The sequence below is a fragment of the Mandrillus leucophaeus genome, unplaced genomic scaffold (assembly GCF_000951045.1).
Source record: "Mandrillus leucophaeus isolate KB7577 unplaced genomic scaffold, Mleu.le_1.0 Scaffold243, whole genome shotgun sequence".
Taxonomy (NCBI): domain Eukaryota; kingdom Metazoa; phylum Chordata; class Mammalia; order Primates; family Cercopithecidae; genus Mandrillus; species Mandrillus leucophaeus.
This window is the reverse complement of record NW_012102510.1, coordinates 2,862,544-2,875,835: the sequence shown is the minus strand read 5'-3', so window position 1 is coordinate 2,875,835 and position 13,292 is coordinate 2,862,544. Positions and strand designations below refer to the sequence as shown.

Genomic DNA, 13,292 nt, shown 5'->3' with positions numbered 1-13,292 from the left:
ATGGTGAAACCCCGTCTCTACTAAAAATATAAAAATTAGTCGGGCGTGGTGGCGGGCGCCTGTAATCCCAGCCACTTGGGAAGCTGAGACAGGAGAGTCGCTTGAACTCGGGAAGCAGAGGTTGCAGTGATCCGAGATCACACCACTGCACTCCAGCCTGGGTGACAGAGCAAGACTCTGTCTCAACAACAACAACAACAAAAATTTAAAGAAGCCATGTTTCTTTGGGGGGCCAAGGCAGGTGGATCACGAGGTCAAGAGATCGAGACCATCCTGCCCAACATGGTGAAACCCCATCTCTACTAAAAATACAAAAATTAGCTGGGCATGGTGGTACACACCTAGAGTCCTAGCTACTTGGGAGGCTGAAGCAGGAGAATCGCTTGAACCCGGGAGGCAGAGGTTGCAGTGAGCCGAGATCACACCACTACACTCCAGCCTGGGCTACAAAGCAAGACTCCTTCTCAAAAAAAAGAAAAACAAAAAAAAAAACAGTTTTAAAGAAGCCATGTTTCTTTGAGAGGCTGAGGCAGGCAGATCACAAGGTCAAGAGATCGAGACCATCCTTCCCAACATGGTGAAACCCCATCTCTACTAAAAATACAAACATTAGCTGGGCATGGTGGCGCACACCTGTAGTCCTAGCTACTCGGGAGGCTGAAGCAGGAGAATCACTTAAACCCGGGAGGTGGAGGTTGCAGTGAGCCAAAATCTCACCACTGTACGACAGGCTGGAGACAGAGCGAGACTCTGTCTCAAAAAAAAAAAAAAAGAAGCCATGTTTTTGAAATGTATATAAACGTAATCATATGGCATTGCTTCATTGCTCTTTTGAGTCTGGCTTCTTTAGCTTAACAGAGTGTTCATGGGACGAGACTCATGCATGTTGAGTATAGCAATTTATTCTTTCTCATTGCTGTATAGTATTTCCTTGTATAGATATAACACAACTTGTCTATCCATTCTGATGTTGATGGGCATTTACATAATTTTTAGTTTTGAATAAAGCTACCATGAACATTATCATCTCTTTTAATAAACATATATTTGCATTTCTCTTGAGTGAGAGAGAACTGGAGTCAAACAGCAGGGTCATAGGATATTGCATGTATTCACCATTAATAGAGACTACCAAACAGTTTTTCAAAGTTTATGTACTAGTTTATGCTCCTAGCAAGCAATCTGAGTTTTGGCTGCTCCACATCCTTGCCCGCTCTTGTTTATTTCCCATCTTTTTCATTTTGGCAATTTCTAGTGGGATTATCTTATTGTAGATATGGAGGATTGTGTGGAGGATTATCTTATTGTAGTTTAACTTCTATTTCCTTGCTAACTGGTGAAGTCAAGCATCTTTTTATAAGCTTATTTGCTATTTGGGTATTTTCTTTGTGAAATGCCTGTTCCTTTTGCCCTTTTTCTGTGGCTCTTAGTGATTTCTAGACATTCTTGATATATTTGAGATATTAATCATTTGTCAAATATAGGTATTACAGTTACCTTCTCCCACTGTAGCATTTGCCTTTACATTTTTAATTTTATCTTCTGATTAACAGAAGTCCTTAATTTTAATGTAGTCCAATTTAGGTATCCTTTATCAGGACTTAATATAAAGCACATTAATTAAGACTATAACACTGGTCCAAGAATAGACAAATAAACTAATGAAAATACAGAGTTCAGGAATGACCTCCACATATATGATCACAAGGAGACACTACAGAGCAATGGAGAAAGGATAGTCTTCTTTTTTTTCTTTTTTGGGGACAGAGTCTCACTCTATCCCCCCAGGCTGGAGTGCAGTGGTGAGATCTCAGCTCACTGTAACCCCCACCTCCCGGGTTTAAGCGATTCTCCTGCCTCAGCCTCCCGAGTAGCTGCGATTATAGGTGTCTGCCACCACGCCTGACTAATTTTTGTATTTTTAGTAGAGATAGGGTTTCGCCGTATTGGCCAGGCTGACCTCGAACTCCTGAGCTCAGGTGATCCGCCCACCTCGGTCTCCCAAAGTGTTGGGATTACAGACATGAGCCACTGTGCCTGGCCATGGGTAGGCTTTTCAATAAATGGTGCTGGATTATCTTGCTTCTGTATAAAGAAATGAATCTTGACTCTAACATATACCACATGCTAAAATCCTTCCCAGATGGACTGTGGATCTAAATGTGAAAGCTAAAATGATAAAACTTTTACATGACCCTGAGGTAGGCGAAGGTTTCCTAACAAGACATAATGCATGCCAACCATAAAGGAAAGAATGATCAATGATATGGTGTATTTCTATCAAGTGCTTCATTTCACATCTTCATCATTTTGTTTTAACATACTTGATTTTATGCCTCCTATTATTTTTTTCCTTTTTTTCTCCTATTATCTTTCGTTTGCTTTTTTTTTTTTTTTAAACAGAGTCTCACTGTGTCCCCCCAGGCCAGAGTACAATGGCGCGATCTCGGCTCACTGCAACCTCCACCTCCTGGGTTCAAGTGATTCTCATGCCTTAGCCTCCCAAGTAGCTAGGAATACAGGCGCCTGCCACCACGCCCGGCTAATTTATGTGTTTTTAGTAGAGATAGGGTTTCACCATATTGGCCAGGCTGGTGTCAAACTCCTGACCTCAGGTGATCCTCCCGCCTTGGCCTCCCAAAGTGCTGGGATTACAGGTGTGAGCCACTATGCCTGGCTGGTCATGTTTCTCTTTTTTTTTTTTTTTTGAGATGGAGTCTCGCTCTGTCACCCAGGCTGGAGTGCAGTGGCAAGATCTCGGCTCACTGCAACCTCCGCCTCCTGGGCTCAAGCAATTCCCCTGCTTCAACCTCCTGAGTAGGTGGGATTATAGGCATGCACCACCACACCCAGCTAATTTTTGTATTTTTAGTAGAGATGGGGTTTCACCACGTTGGCCAGGGTGGTCTCGAATTCCTGATCTTGTGATTCGCTCGCCTTGGCCTCCCAAAGTGCTGGGATTACAGGTGTGAGCCACTGTGCCTGGCCTCATTCATGTTTCTGTTAATCCTCTTTTAGGTTTTTATTACTTTTGAGTTTTGATTGTTTGGAATTTTGATTTTTTTAATGAATTTCTGTTAGTAGTTGCCTTTACCTTCCTTACAAATATGATTGTATGTCTTTTCTATATTACTAAATCCAAATAATATTGTACCGATACCTGCCCATGGAAATTTGTAATTTGCCTTCTCCTCATTTTGTTCAGTAAATTTTCCCAGGGAATTTTTTTGTTTGTTTGTTTTTTTGTGTTTTTTTGAGACAGTCTCTGTCACCCAGATTGGAGTGCAGTGGCATGATCTCGGCTCACTGCAACCTCCGCCTCCTGAGTTCAAGCGATTCTCCTGCTTCAGCCTCCCGAGTAGCTGGGACTACAGGTGCATGCCACCAGGCCCGGCTAATTTTTTGTATTTTTAATGTTTCACAGTGTTAGCCAGGATGGTCTTGATCTCCTGACTTCGTGATCCGCTCGCCTCGGCCTCCCAAAGTGCTGGAATTACAGGTGTGAGCCACCGTACCCGGCCAGGGAATTTTTAAATTTCCACATAGTTAATAGTAACAGCCTTATTTACTACAGATGCCCAATTACGTTGCTTTTCTTTATCCAGATGTAATTATATATCAATTGCAAGAATCCTATCTCAAAACTGCTTTCCTGTTTTGAGGTTTTTTGTTTCTATTCTGTTTACCATTGTTTAGACTATTCCCTTGAGTGTTCTCCTGAGATTGGAATATTGGCATAAAATGCTAGAAATGCTTTTATGTCTAAAATTGTCTTTCTTTTGCTCTGACAATAGAATGGTATCTAGCTAGGGTGAGTTTAGAATTCTTGGATCTCAGACCTTCTCTCGCAATAATTTGTAGAGTTTTCTTCTAACATGGCTTCTGTTTTTGCAAATACATCTAGTGCCACTGTGATCCCTTTTCCTTGTAAATGACGTGTTGGTTCTGCCTGGAAGTGTTGGAAATGTCAGTATCTGAGGTCATCGATTCAGTCCATGAGAGTTTATTGATTGGGGTGCTAAGGTGGTGAATGATTGCAAGTCGGGGATTCACAGGGATTACAAGTCAGTTTTGGGGGGCCTGTGGCAGTCCTGGATTGGGACCTATGGACATTGGTTATTATAGTACTGTGTGAGTTGCTCTGTGATGAACTGGAACTTCTATTACTGAGGGTTTTATGGGAGTCATTGATCCTATTGATGGTGTGCTGCCTGGGTTGGTGGTAATTTGAGGAGCCTGTGGAAACCAGTTGATGACACCATTTGGTACACAGTTTTTGTCGAGCACTGTGGGCTATAGGGATTTAGGAGCCTGTGCAGACCTGCTGGTTTTCAGGGCCTGATGGGAATTGCAGAAGAGAAGGGACAAGTTTGAGTTTTCATCTTTGACAGAAGAGGGTGGGCTCTGTTCTTTGCATAGAATGTACACTGAATTACACAGAAGCTCAGTTTATGCTCAAGTGGCATGGTCACTGCTCAGCCAGAGCACTTTGAAGGTAGCAGGAACCACAGTGTTTATTGTGATTCTGCCTTGAATAGAGTACCAAATGGCTCAGTAGTTAAGAAAGTATGCTTTGGAGCCAGGCATACCTGAGTTTGAATCCTTGTCCTTCCCCCTCATCTGAGTGATCTTGGGGCAAATTTCTTAATATTTCTGAACAGCTCTATCTGATGGTAAATGGGATTAGTAATAATAATAATAATGCCTAGTCCACAGGATGAGTGTGAAAATTAAATGAGGTACCTAATAAAACATGCCTTGCACCTTGTAATAATAGCACTATTTAAAATGAGTTGAGCATGTTCCAGGTACCAAGTAGGTGTACGTAGAAGCATCATTTCGTTTAATTCTAACAACCCTATGAGATAAGTATTTTCATCCTGTTTTAAGATGAAGAAACTTCACATAAAGTGACTTCCTCAGATTCTAGCTAGAACATAGAAGAACTTGAATACAAATGCTCATTCATTTTACACCAGATCTTGTGAATTTTCCCCATGTTTTGCTTTAATACTTGGTGTGGGTTTTACCGAACTTTTCTCTTCTGCAGCATCCAGCACAGTGAGCCTCCCCTGGGCACTACCAGAAAATATTTGTGGGTGAACGTGGAGTGATGACCATGTGGACACTGTCTTTCCAGGGTTTCTTGGAGCCTCTGCAGAGTCTGGGGGCCAGGCTCCTTAGTGGAAACTGCAGGATCTTCCTTCTGACTCCTGCTTGCCTCGCCCCAGCAGCTCCGGTTGAGTCCGCAGACGCCAGCTCAGCTTCCAGCTTGGGAAAGAGTGGGGTTGTCAGCAGGAGAGCCTGAGGGCTGAGGCCCAGCGTGAACATGGCAGCTAATGGGGACTCTCCCCCATGGTACCCGGTCGTGGCTGCAGAGGGACGTGGCAGCTCATGTGAGGTGAGGAGGGAGAGGACCCCGGAGGCAGTAATTCATTCAGTGAGGAGATACCCTGACCTGTCCCCAGGGCCTCAGGGCAGGAGCAGGTGAGTCAGAGGAAGCGGCAGATTCCAGACCTGCTGCCCTGGAGACAGACCAGGGTCCTCCCACTGAGAGTGAGCACCACTTGACTGATGCGGCCACATCCAGAGCCCCACGTGTTTCAGTGGACAGGGTAATGTGGCTGATTACACTAGAGGAGAGGGAGGATGTGGAGGGTGAGCCCCACAACCTAGGGAGTGGGGGCAGCTCCCTGCAGGGCAAATGAGGGTGAGGTCCAGGTGGAAGCAGCCACTATCCATAGCCAGGGAGACTCCACCCCCACCCCAGCACCAACCCTTCCCTCTCTGTCGGCTCTTTATAGACGTCAGCTGATCCCCACCAGTGCCCACTTCCCCCAGGTCTCTGGGGATCTGGCAATTTCTCCTCTATCCTGATTTAGGTAGAGAAAAATCCTTTTTCTTTGGAACTTAGAGACTGGCAGGGTAGTAGGGCCACCATAGTCTCTGGGACCCTTCTGGCTTTCCCTCCTCCTTTCAAAGATGAATAAAATGGCCAGGCACAGTGGCTCACGCCTATAATCCCAGCACCTTTGGGAGGCTGAGGCGGGTGGATTGCTTGAGGTCAGGAGTTCAAGACCAGCCTGACCAATATGGCGAACCCCCGTCTCTACTAAAAATACAAAAAGTTAGCTGAGCTTGGTGGCGCATGTCTGTAATCCCAGCTACTTGGGAGGCTGAGGCAGGAGAATCGCTTGAACCTGGGAGGTAGAGGTTGCAGTGAGCTGAGATCACACCACTGCACTCCAGCCTGAGTGACAGAGTGAGACTCCATCTCAAAAACAAAAAAAAAAAAAGATGAATAAAATGCCCCAGAAGACACATGACTCGCCCAGGCCTCTCAGGTTGGCGGTGACAACACTAGACTGGAGTCAGGTCTCCTGACTGTGTCTTCCACCCTCACCGCACCACAGCTGAGATCAAGTTTCCTGCTCAGAGCTCCCGTTCAGATCAGAGTTCCCATTGAGCTTCTGTAAGCCGAGGAGGACCACGAGCGAGCCAGACCCTGCCCGACAGCTCCCTCCTTTCAGACCTGCCTGTGGATGCTGTTGACTCTGGAAGGCTTCATTGTCTCAGGGGCTCAGGGTCATGTGGTCATTAGGATAACATTAAACTTTTAAATATTATTTTTTTTTTGTCATTTTATAACTTCATAATAAAATATTAGAAAGTATAGTTTAGCAAATAGAAGAAACTAAAAAATTACTTGTCGTTCCAACATTACCCAAAGCTAACCAGTGTTAACATTTAGCTGTATTTCCTTTCAGTGGTTTTTTCCTTTGTGTGTGCATGTGTGCATGTGTGTGAGTATACGTGTGGGGCCTGAGTGTGCATGCATACTGTACACATACACATATATAGCTAAAGTTTTAAAACAGAATCATATTCTTTGGTTACCTCATTTTTAACTGGGCAGTTTAACATGGTTTGCTAGGCAGCAAGTATTTTTCTTTATACACTTATGATGTCCATAATTTAGCCAGTTTGCTATTTTTTTAATTTTATTTATTTATTTTAATGTTTTTTCCTCTGAGGCAGTCTCCCTCTGTTGCCCAGGCTAGAGTGCAGTGTTGCAATCTCAGCTCACTACAGCCTCAATCTCCTGGGCTCAGGCGATCCTCCCACCGTAGCCTCCTAAGTAGCTGGGACTACAGGCACATGGCACCACACCCAGCTGGTCTCAAGCTCCTGGGGTCAAGTAATCTTCCTGCCTTGGCCTCCCAGAGTGCTGAGATTACAGGTGTGAGTCACCACCATGCCCCGCAAATTTTATTTTTAATTGACGAATAATAATTATGTATATTTATGGGGTACAATGTGATGTTTTGATCTTTGTATACATTGTAGAATATTTAAATCAACCTAATTAACATATCCATTACCTCAAAGACTTATTTCTTTCATGATGTGAACATTTAAAATCTGCTCTTGGCCGGGTGAGGTGGCTCATGCCTGTAATCCCAGCACTTTGGGAGGCCGAGGCGGGCGGATCACGAGGTCAGGAGATCGAGACCATCCTGGCGAACACGGTGAAACCCTGTCTCTACTAAAAATACAAAAAAATTAGCTGGGCGTGGTGGTGGGTGCCTGTAGTCCCAGCTACTCGGGAGGCTGAGGCAGGAGAATGGCATGAACCCGGGAGGCGGAGCTTGCAGTGAGCCGAGATCGTGCCACTGCACTCCAGCCTGGGCGACAGAGCGAGACTCTGTCTCAAAGAAAAAAAAAAATCTGCTCTCTTTGCAATTTTGAAATAACATTACATCATTATTAACTAGCCACCAAACTGCAATAGGTCTCAAAAACTTATTCCCTCTAACAAAAACTTTGTATACTTTGACCAGTGTCTCCCCATCCCCCTACAACCAGTCCACTAATAATGTGCATTTAGGGTATTTGAGGTTTTCTATTGTGATTAAACTACTATGATAAAATTCCTACATTTAAATCTTTTTGCCAGCTGGGCATGGTGGCTCATGCCTGTAATCCCAGCATTTTGGGAGGCCAAGGCGGGCAGATCGCTTGAGCTCAGGAGTTTGAGACCAGCCTGGGCAATATAGTAAGACTCTGTCTCAACAAAAATACAAAAATTAGCCGGGTGTGGTAGTGTGCACCTGTAGTCCCATGTACTTGGGAGACTGAGGTGAGAGAATCACTTGAGCCCAGGAGGTTGAGGCTACAGTGAGCCAAGATCACACCACTGCACACCAGCCTGGGTGACAGAGCGAGACTCTGTCTCAAAATAAATAAATAAGTAAATAAATAAATACATCTTTCTGCCAAGTCATTGAAATTATATTTTTCAGTCAAAGGTATAGGGGCATTAAATAGCAAGTGAATCAGTGCTCGACAGTAGTACACTTCCACCTTGTCTAAGCTCTGCTCAGTCATGTCAGTCACGGACCCACAGATTAGGGCCATGACAATGTGGTCCTCCCCACTCTTGCACATGGCCTCTTGCCCAGCCAACAGTGGGGATTTCTAGAAGAACGATTCTGAAAGGCACATTTCTCCATTCATCTCTTCCTTCCTAACCACAGATCTCTGACCCACCTCAAGAAGAGATAGAAATGACTGAGACCCTGGGGGGAATATTATTTATTGACTTATTTATTGGTTAGGGTCTTGGTGTTTTCATTAAACATCAGGGAGCAGGGTATAGGCAGAGATACCTAGGAACCAATAAAAATGTCCCCAGGGTTTGAGGAGCAGCCAGTTGTACCAAGAAACAGTGGCTGAAGATGGAGAATAAGCAGAGGGATCAGTAAGGTAAAGAGGGCTGAAGGGAGCCACAAGGGAATAAGGAACAGGGACCATGGTGCACTTACTAGAGATGAAGAATAGCCAACGGGTCCAGGATACAGGTGGAAGAATAATGAAACAAGCAGGACATGAGTCAGATGCTGGAGCCAGAGACCAAGAAACAGTTGCTGAGGCTGGAGAAGTGGTAATCACTGGGGAGCAGGGAAGAGCCGAGGGTTAAAGAACAGTGAGAAGGATCATGAAATAGGAGGGAGGTACCAGGAAATAGAGGAACCAGAAAGCAGCCAGACAGAGCAGTCAGTATCCAGAGGGGTGAGGAAGCAGAAGAATCAGATAAAATGGAAAAAGCAAACATATCCAAGGAACTGGGTATGAGCCTGAGGGACAAGCAACTTCCCGAGGAACCAGGAAGCAGTTCCTTGGTTTAGAAGAGAGCTTGAGGGTATAGGCAAAAGACAGAGATACTAGGGAACAAGAAATGGGAAATATGACCCAGAGAATGGATTGCAGCCAGAGGAACCAGGAGACAATTGCTGAGGCTGTAGAATGGGCAGAGGGATCAGGGAAGGGACAGAGTCCATGGAACAGGTGGAAAGATGACAGAAGAGCCTCTGAAGCTGTAGAATGGCCTAGAGTACTGTGGAACACCTGGAGCAAGGAACGGTCACTGAGGCTGGGGGGCAGCCAGAGGGAGCAGCCAAAATGTGCTTGGGGCTGAGGGTCCACCAGAGGCCCTGGGAAGTAACCAGAGGAACTAGGGAACAGGTCAAGTGAGCATTAAACATGTATCCAGTGTGGAGTAGCAGCCTGATTGACCAGTGGCCAGCTAGAGAGACCAGAGGAGAACCAGAAAGAATGGTATAACTGAAGCGAGTTAACAGCCCGAGGGCCCAAACAGTAGTTACTGGTGTGAAGGCACAGTTGGAGAGGCTGGGAAACAGCCAGAGTTCCCAGGACCATGCTGGTTTGCCTGTGACTGAGGGGACATGGGACTTCCAGTGCTAAAACAGGAACATTCCTGGGCAAACTGAGACACTTGGCCACCCTACCCAGGAAGGAATCAGAGGAACCAGCCAATAGTTAAATGTAATGTGAGTAATGGAGGCAGTGCAAGTACAGAATCCAGCCATGGCATAGAACACGCAGTAGTGCATTTTAATGGGTAAGGGCATAAGCTAGCTAGTTAGGTACTGCTCAAAGTGTGGTCCACGGACCAGATGCGTGAACATCACGGGAGAGCATAGTAGAAATGTATTCAATGGCCAGGCACGGTGGTAATCCCAAGACTTTGGGAGGCCAAAGCAGGAGGATTGTTTGAGGCCAGGAGTTCAAGACCAGCCTGGGCAACATGGTGAAACCCCATGTCTACATATCTATATATATACACATACACACACACACACACACACACACACACATATATATATATATCAAAAAAAAAAAAAGATAGGTAGGGTGGTACTGAGGTGGGAGGATCATCTGAGCCCGGGAGGTGGAGGCTGTAGTGAGCCGTGATTGTGCCACTGTACTCTAGCCTGGGTGGCAGAGTGACGCCCCGTCTCAGAAAGAAGAAAGGAGGAAGAAGGGAAGGAAAGAATGGAAAGAAAGAAATGTACTCAAGGAACTGTCCAAGGACAGGGAAGAATCAGGAGACGAGATTAGTCAGCAGAATCCAACAGCAGTCAGTCTGTGTGAGCCAGGAACAGCTGGAAGGAACAAGAAAGGCCCTTAGGGACCAGGGAACAGTCAGGTAGACTAGCACACAATCAGAATGGTGCCACAGAACAAGGATCAGCTGGAGGGACAACAAAGGGAGCACAGGGCAGTCAGAACAGGAAACAGGAGGCATGAATAGTTAGAGGGATCCAGGTAGAGTCAAAGAAAGCAATAAAAGAACGGGGGTACTCAGAAGGAACAAGAGCCATTTAGAGGGAATAGGAAAGAGAGGGACCAAGGAAAAGTCAGAGGGAACAAGAACCAGCAGAGGGAGCAGGGACAGATCTGGGCAGGCAGAAAACAGCTGTACAGGAAGCAACAAGGGAAGCGGGGGAAAGCCAGAAGGAGGGAAGAACAGTTGCAGGGCCAGAGAACAGTCCCAGGGAACAGGAAACACTCAGATGGACAGGGAGGAGTAAAGTAAAAATACAATTTAAAAATTAGCTGGGCATGGTGGGATGCACCTGTAGTCTCAGCTATTCAGGAGGCTGAGGCCGGAAGGATCCCTTGAGCCCGGGAGTTTGAGGCTGCAGTAAGCCATGATTGCACCACTGCCCTCCAGCCTGGGCAACAGAGCAAGACCTTGTCTCAAAAAAGTAAAAAAAAAAGAAAATATCCTTCTTGTTTTTTTCACAAAGACCGAAGCAGGGTCTCTGCGTACTGGCTACCAGCTTGTCTACGTCCCATGAGACAGAAACACCCATGCACACAAGTTACATGGAGCAGGCTTATTACTTACAGGGAGGCAGTCAGGGAGAGCAAAAGCCTACGATTCATTGCAAGCTGGTCCCCCAAGGCTCATGAAAGCTGCTCGGTGCAGCTGGAGTCTCATCTGCGCGTGCCCCACTTGCACCACAGCTGAGGGATCCCAGAAAGCAGCCCGCGTGGGGTTTTATACCCTAGGACAACCCAACATTCAGGGCTAAAGCACTGGACATCCTGTTTCCAGGAGAGCCCCCGGCTCTCTCTCCTGTTTGGACTAGTCCCTCCACAGCTCAGGATGTTCCATTTCCAGCACATTCTACAGTTATTCTTGAGAACTGCAAGCAAGAAAGAGGAGACAACTGGGTTGTCCAGGACCACCCAGAAAATTATCCTGCAAAGACCAGGGCGCCCCCAGCCCAGGGGGAACCTGCAGAGCAGCTGGGTCCCTCGCCCCAGGCTCACTTCCAGCCATGCTCCTATGTGCCCTGGAAGCCCTTCTGCTAGGCCTGGGGCAGAGTGAAAGGGCAAGATCACACCAGGAGGTGACAGAAGTATCCTGAGGCAGGAGTGAGAGCAGCCCTGAAGCAGGAGGCCTGAGCCCCCAGCCAGCTGCAGGGTGGGACAGAGCAGGTGCCTAAGGGATCAGGGACAGACTGGGCAGTCGGCAGCCAGTCCTGGCAGCAGAGTATACCCCCAGGGGTGAGGGTGCAGAATGTGCTGGGACTGAGATGACCCTGAATGGAGACATTGCTGCATGACTAGCTGGAGAGCCATGAGGCTCTGGGATGGGGGCCCTTACCTAGTATGAGGAAGTCCTTGTAGGAGTCCTTGTGGTGGTAGGGACACACACCATCCTCCATGGTAGATACTGCCCAGAAAAATGACACCTTTTCATATGTGGCAGGTGAGGCTGGAATCTGGGTGTGTCTGTGTTATCAGCTTTCTCCCCAAATCTCTCCAGAGCCCTCTTTCACAACCCTACACATTCCTTCCCAGCCATGGTGGAGTCCAAAGCTTCTATTTTGGTGGGGGAAGGGACCAAACAGGGCAGTGTACCTTGTCTGTATTTCTGTTGCATCTGTCAATGCTTGTAATGCCTGGCATGGTGTTTGTGCATGTGAATGTGGCATTGTTAATGTGACCTTCATGACTTCCAGGCAGGGAGAGACAAGTGAGGTGGTTTTTTGTCTACCAGCTCCCAGTGCATATAATAAAAGTTTTTACAGCCAGGGGCTGTGGCTCATGCCTGTAATCCCAACTACTTAAGAGGCAAGAGGGTCGCTTGAGCCCAGGAGGGAGGCCAGCCTGGGCAACACTGTGAGACACCCTCCCCCACCACCATCTCTACAAAAAAAGTAAAAATAAAATTTAAAAATTAGCTGGGCATGGTGGTGTGCACCTGTAGTCTCAGCTACTAAGGAGGCTGAAGCGGGAAGGATCCCTTGAGCCCAGGAGTTTGAGGCTGCAGTAAGCCATGATTGTACCACTGCATTCCAGTCTGGGCAACAGAGCAACATCCTGTCTCAAAAAAATAAAAAAAGAGGCCAGGCATGGTGGCTCACACCTGTCATAGCAGAACTTTTGGAGTCTAGTGGGCAGATCACTTGAGGCCAGGAATGCTAGACAAGCCTGACCAACATGGTGAAACCCCATCTCTACTAAAAATACAAAATTAGCCAGGCATGGTGGCAGGCATCTATAATCCCAGCTACTCAGGAGGCTGAGGCACAAGAATTGCTTGAACCCAGGAGGCAGAGGTTGCAGTGAGCCAAGACTGCACCACTGCACTCCAGCCTGGGTGACAGAGTGAGATTCTATCTCAAAAAACAAAAAAAAGGAAAAAAAGAAAATATCCTGGCCAGGCGTGGTGGCTCAAGCCTATAATCCCAGCACTCTGGGAGGCCGAGCCGGGTGGATCACCTGAGGTCAGGAGTTCAAGACCAGCCTGGCCAACATAGTGAAACCCTGTCTCTACTAAAAATATAAAAATTGGTTAGGCATGATGGTGGGCGCCTGTAATCCCAGCTACTAGGGAGGCTGAGGCAGGAGGATCACTTGAACCCAGGAGGTGGAGGTTGCAGTGAACCAAGATCAAGCTACTGCACTGCAGC

At 46.7% G+C, this 13,292-nt stretch overlaps 1 protein-coding gene across 4 annotated transcripts in view; it reads left to right on the top strand.

Annotated features, from left to right (window-relative positions):
- ZNF41 (zinc finger protein 41) overlaps positions 1 to 13,292 on the top strand; it is a 48,195-nt gene that overhangs the window by 19,974 nt on the left and 14,929 nt on the right. For 2 of the 4 annotated variants that reach the window (XM_011982848.1, XM_011982847.1), the window contains exon 2: positions 5,051 to 5,401. The exons of 1 other annotated variant lie outside the window; for it this stretch is intronic. In XM_011982848.1, coding sequence (XP_011838238.1) covers positions 5,330 to 5,401 — 72 coding nt within the window. In that variant the 5' untranslated portion in view covers positions 5,051 to 5,329. Of the gene's footprint in view, positions 1 to 5,050; positions 5,488 to 13,292 lie in introns of all 4 variants that reach the window. One more of the 4 variants, XM_011982846.1, reaches the window with a different exon arrangement.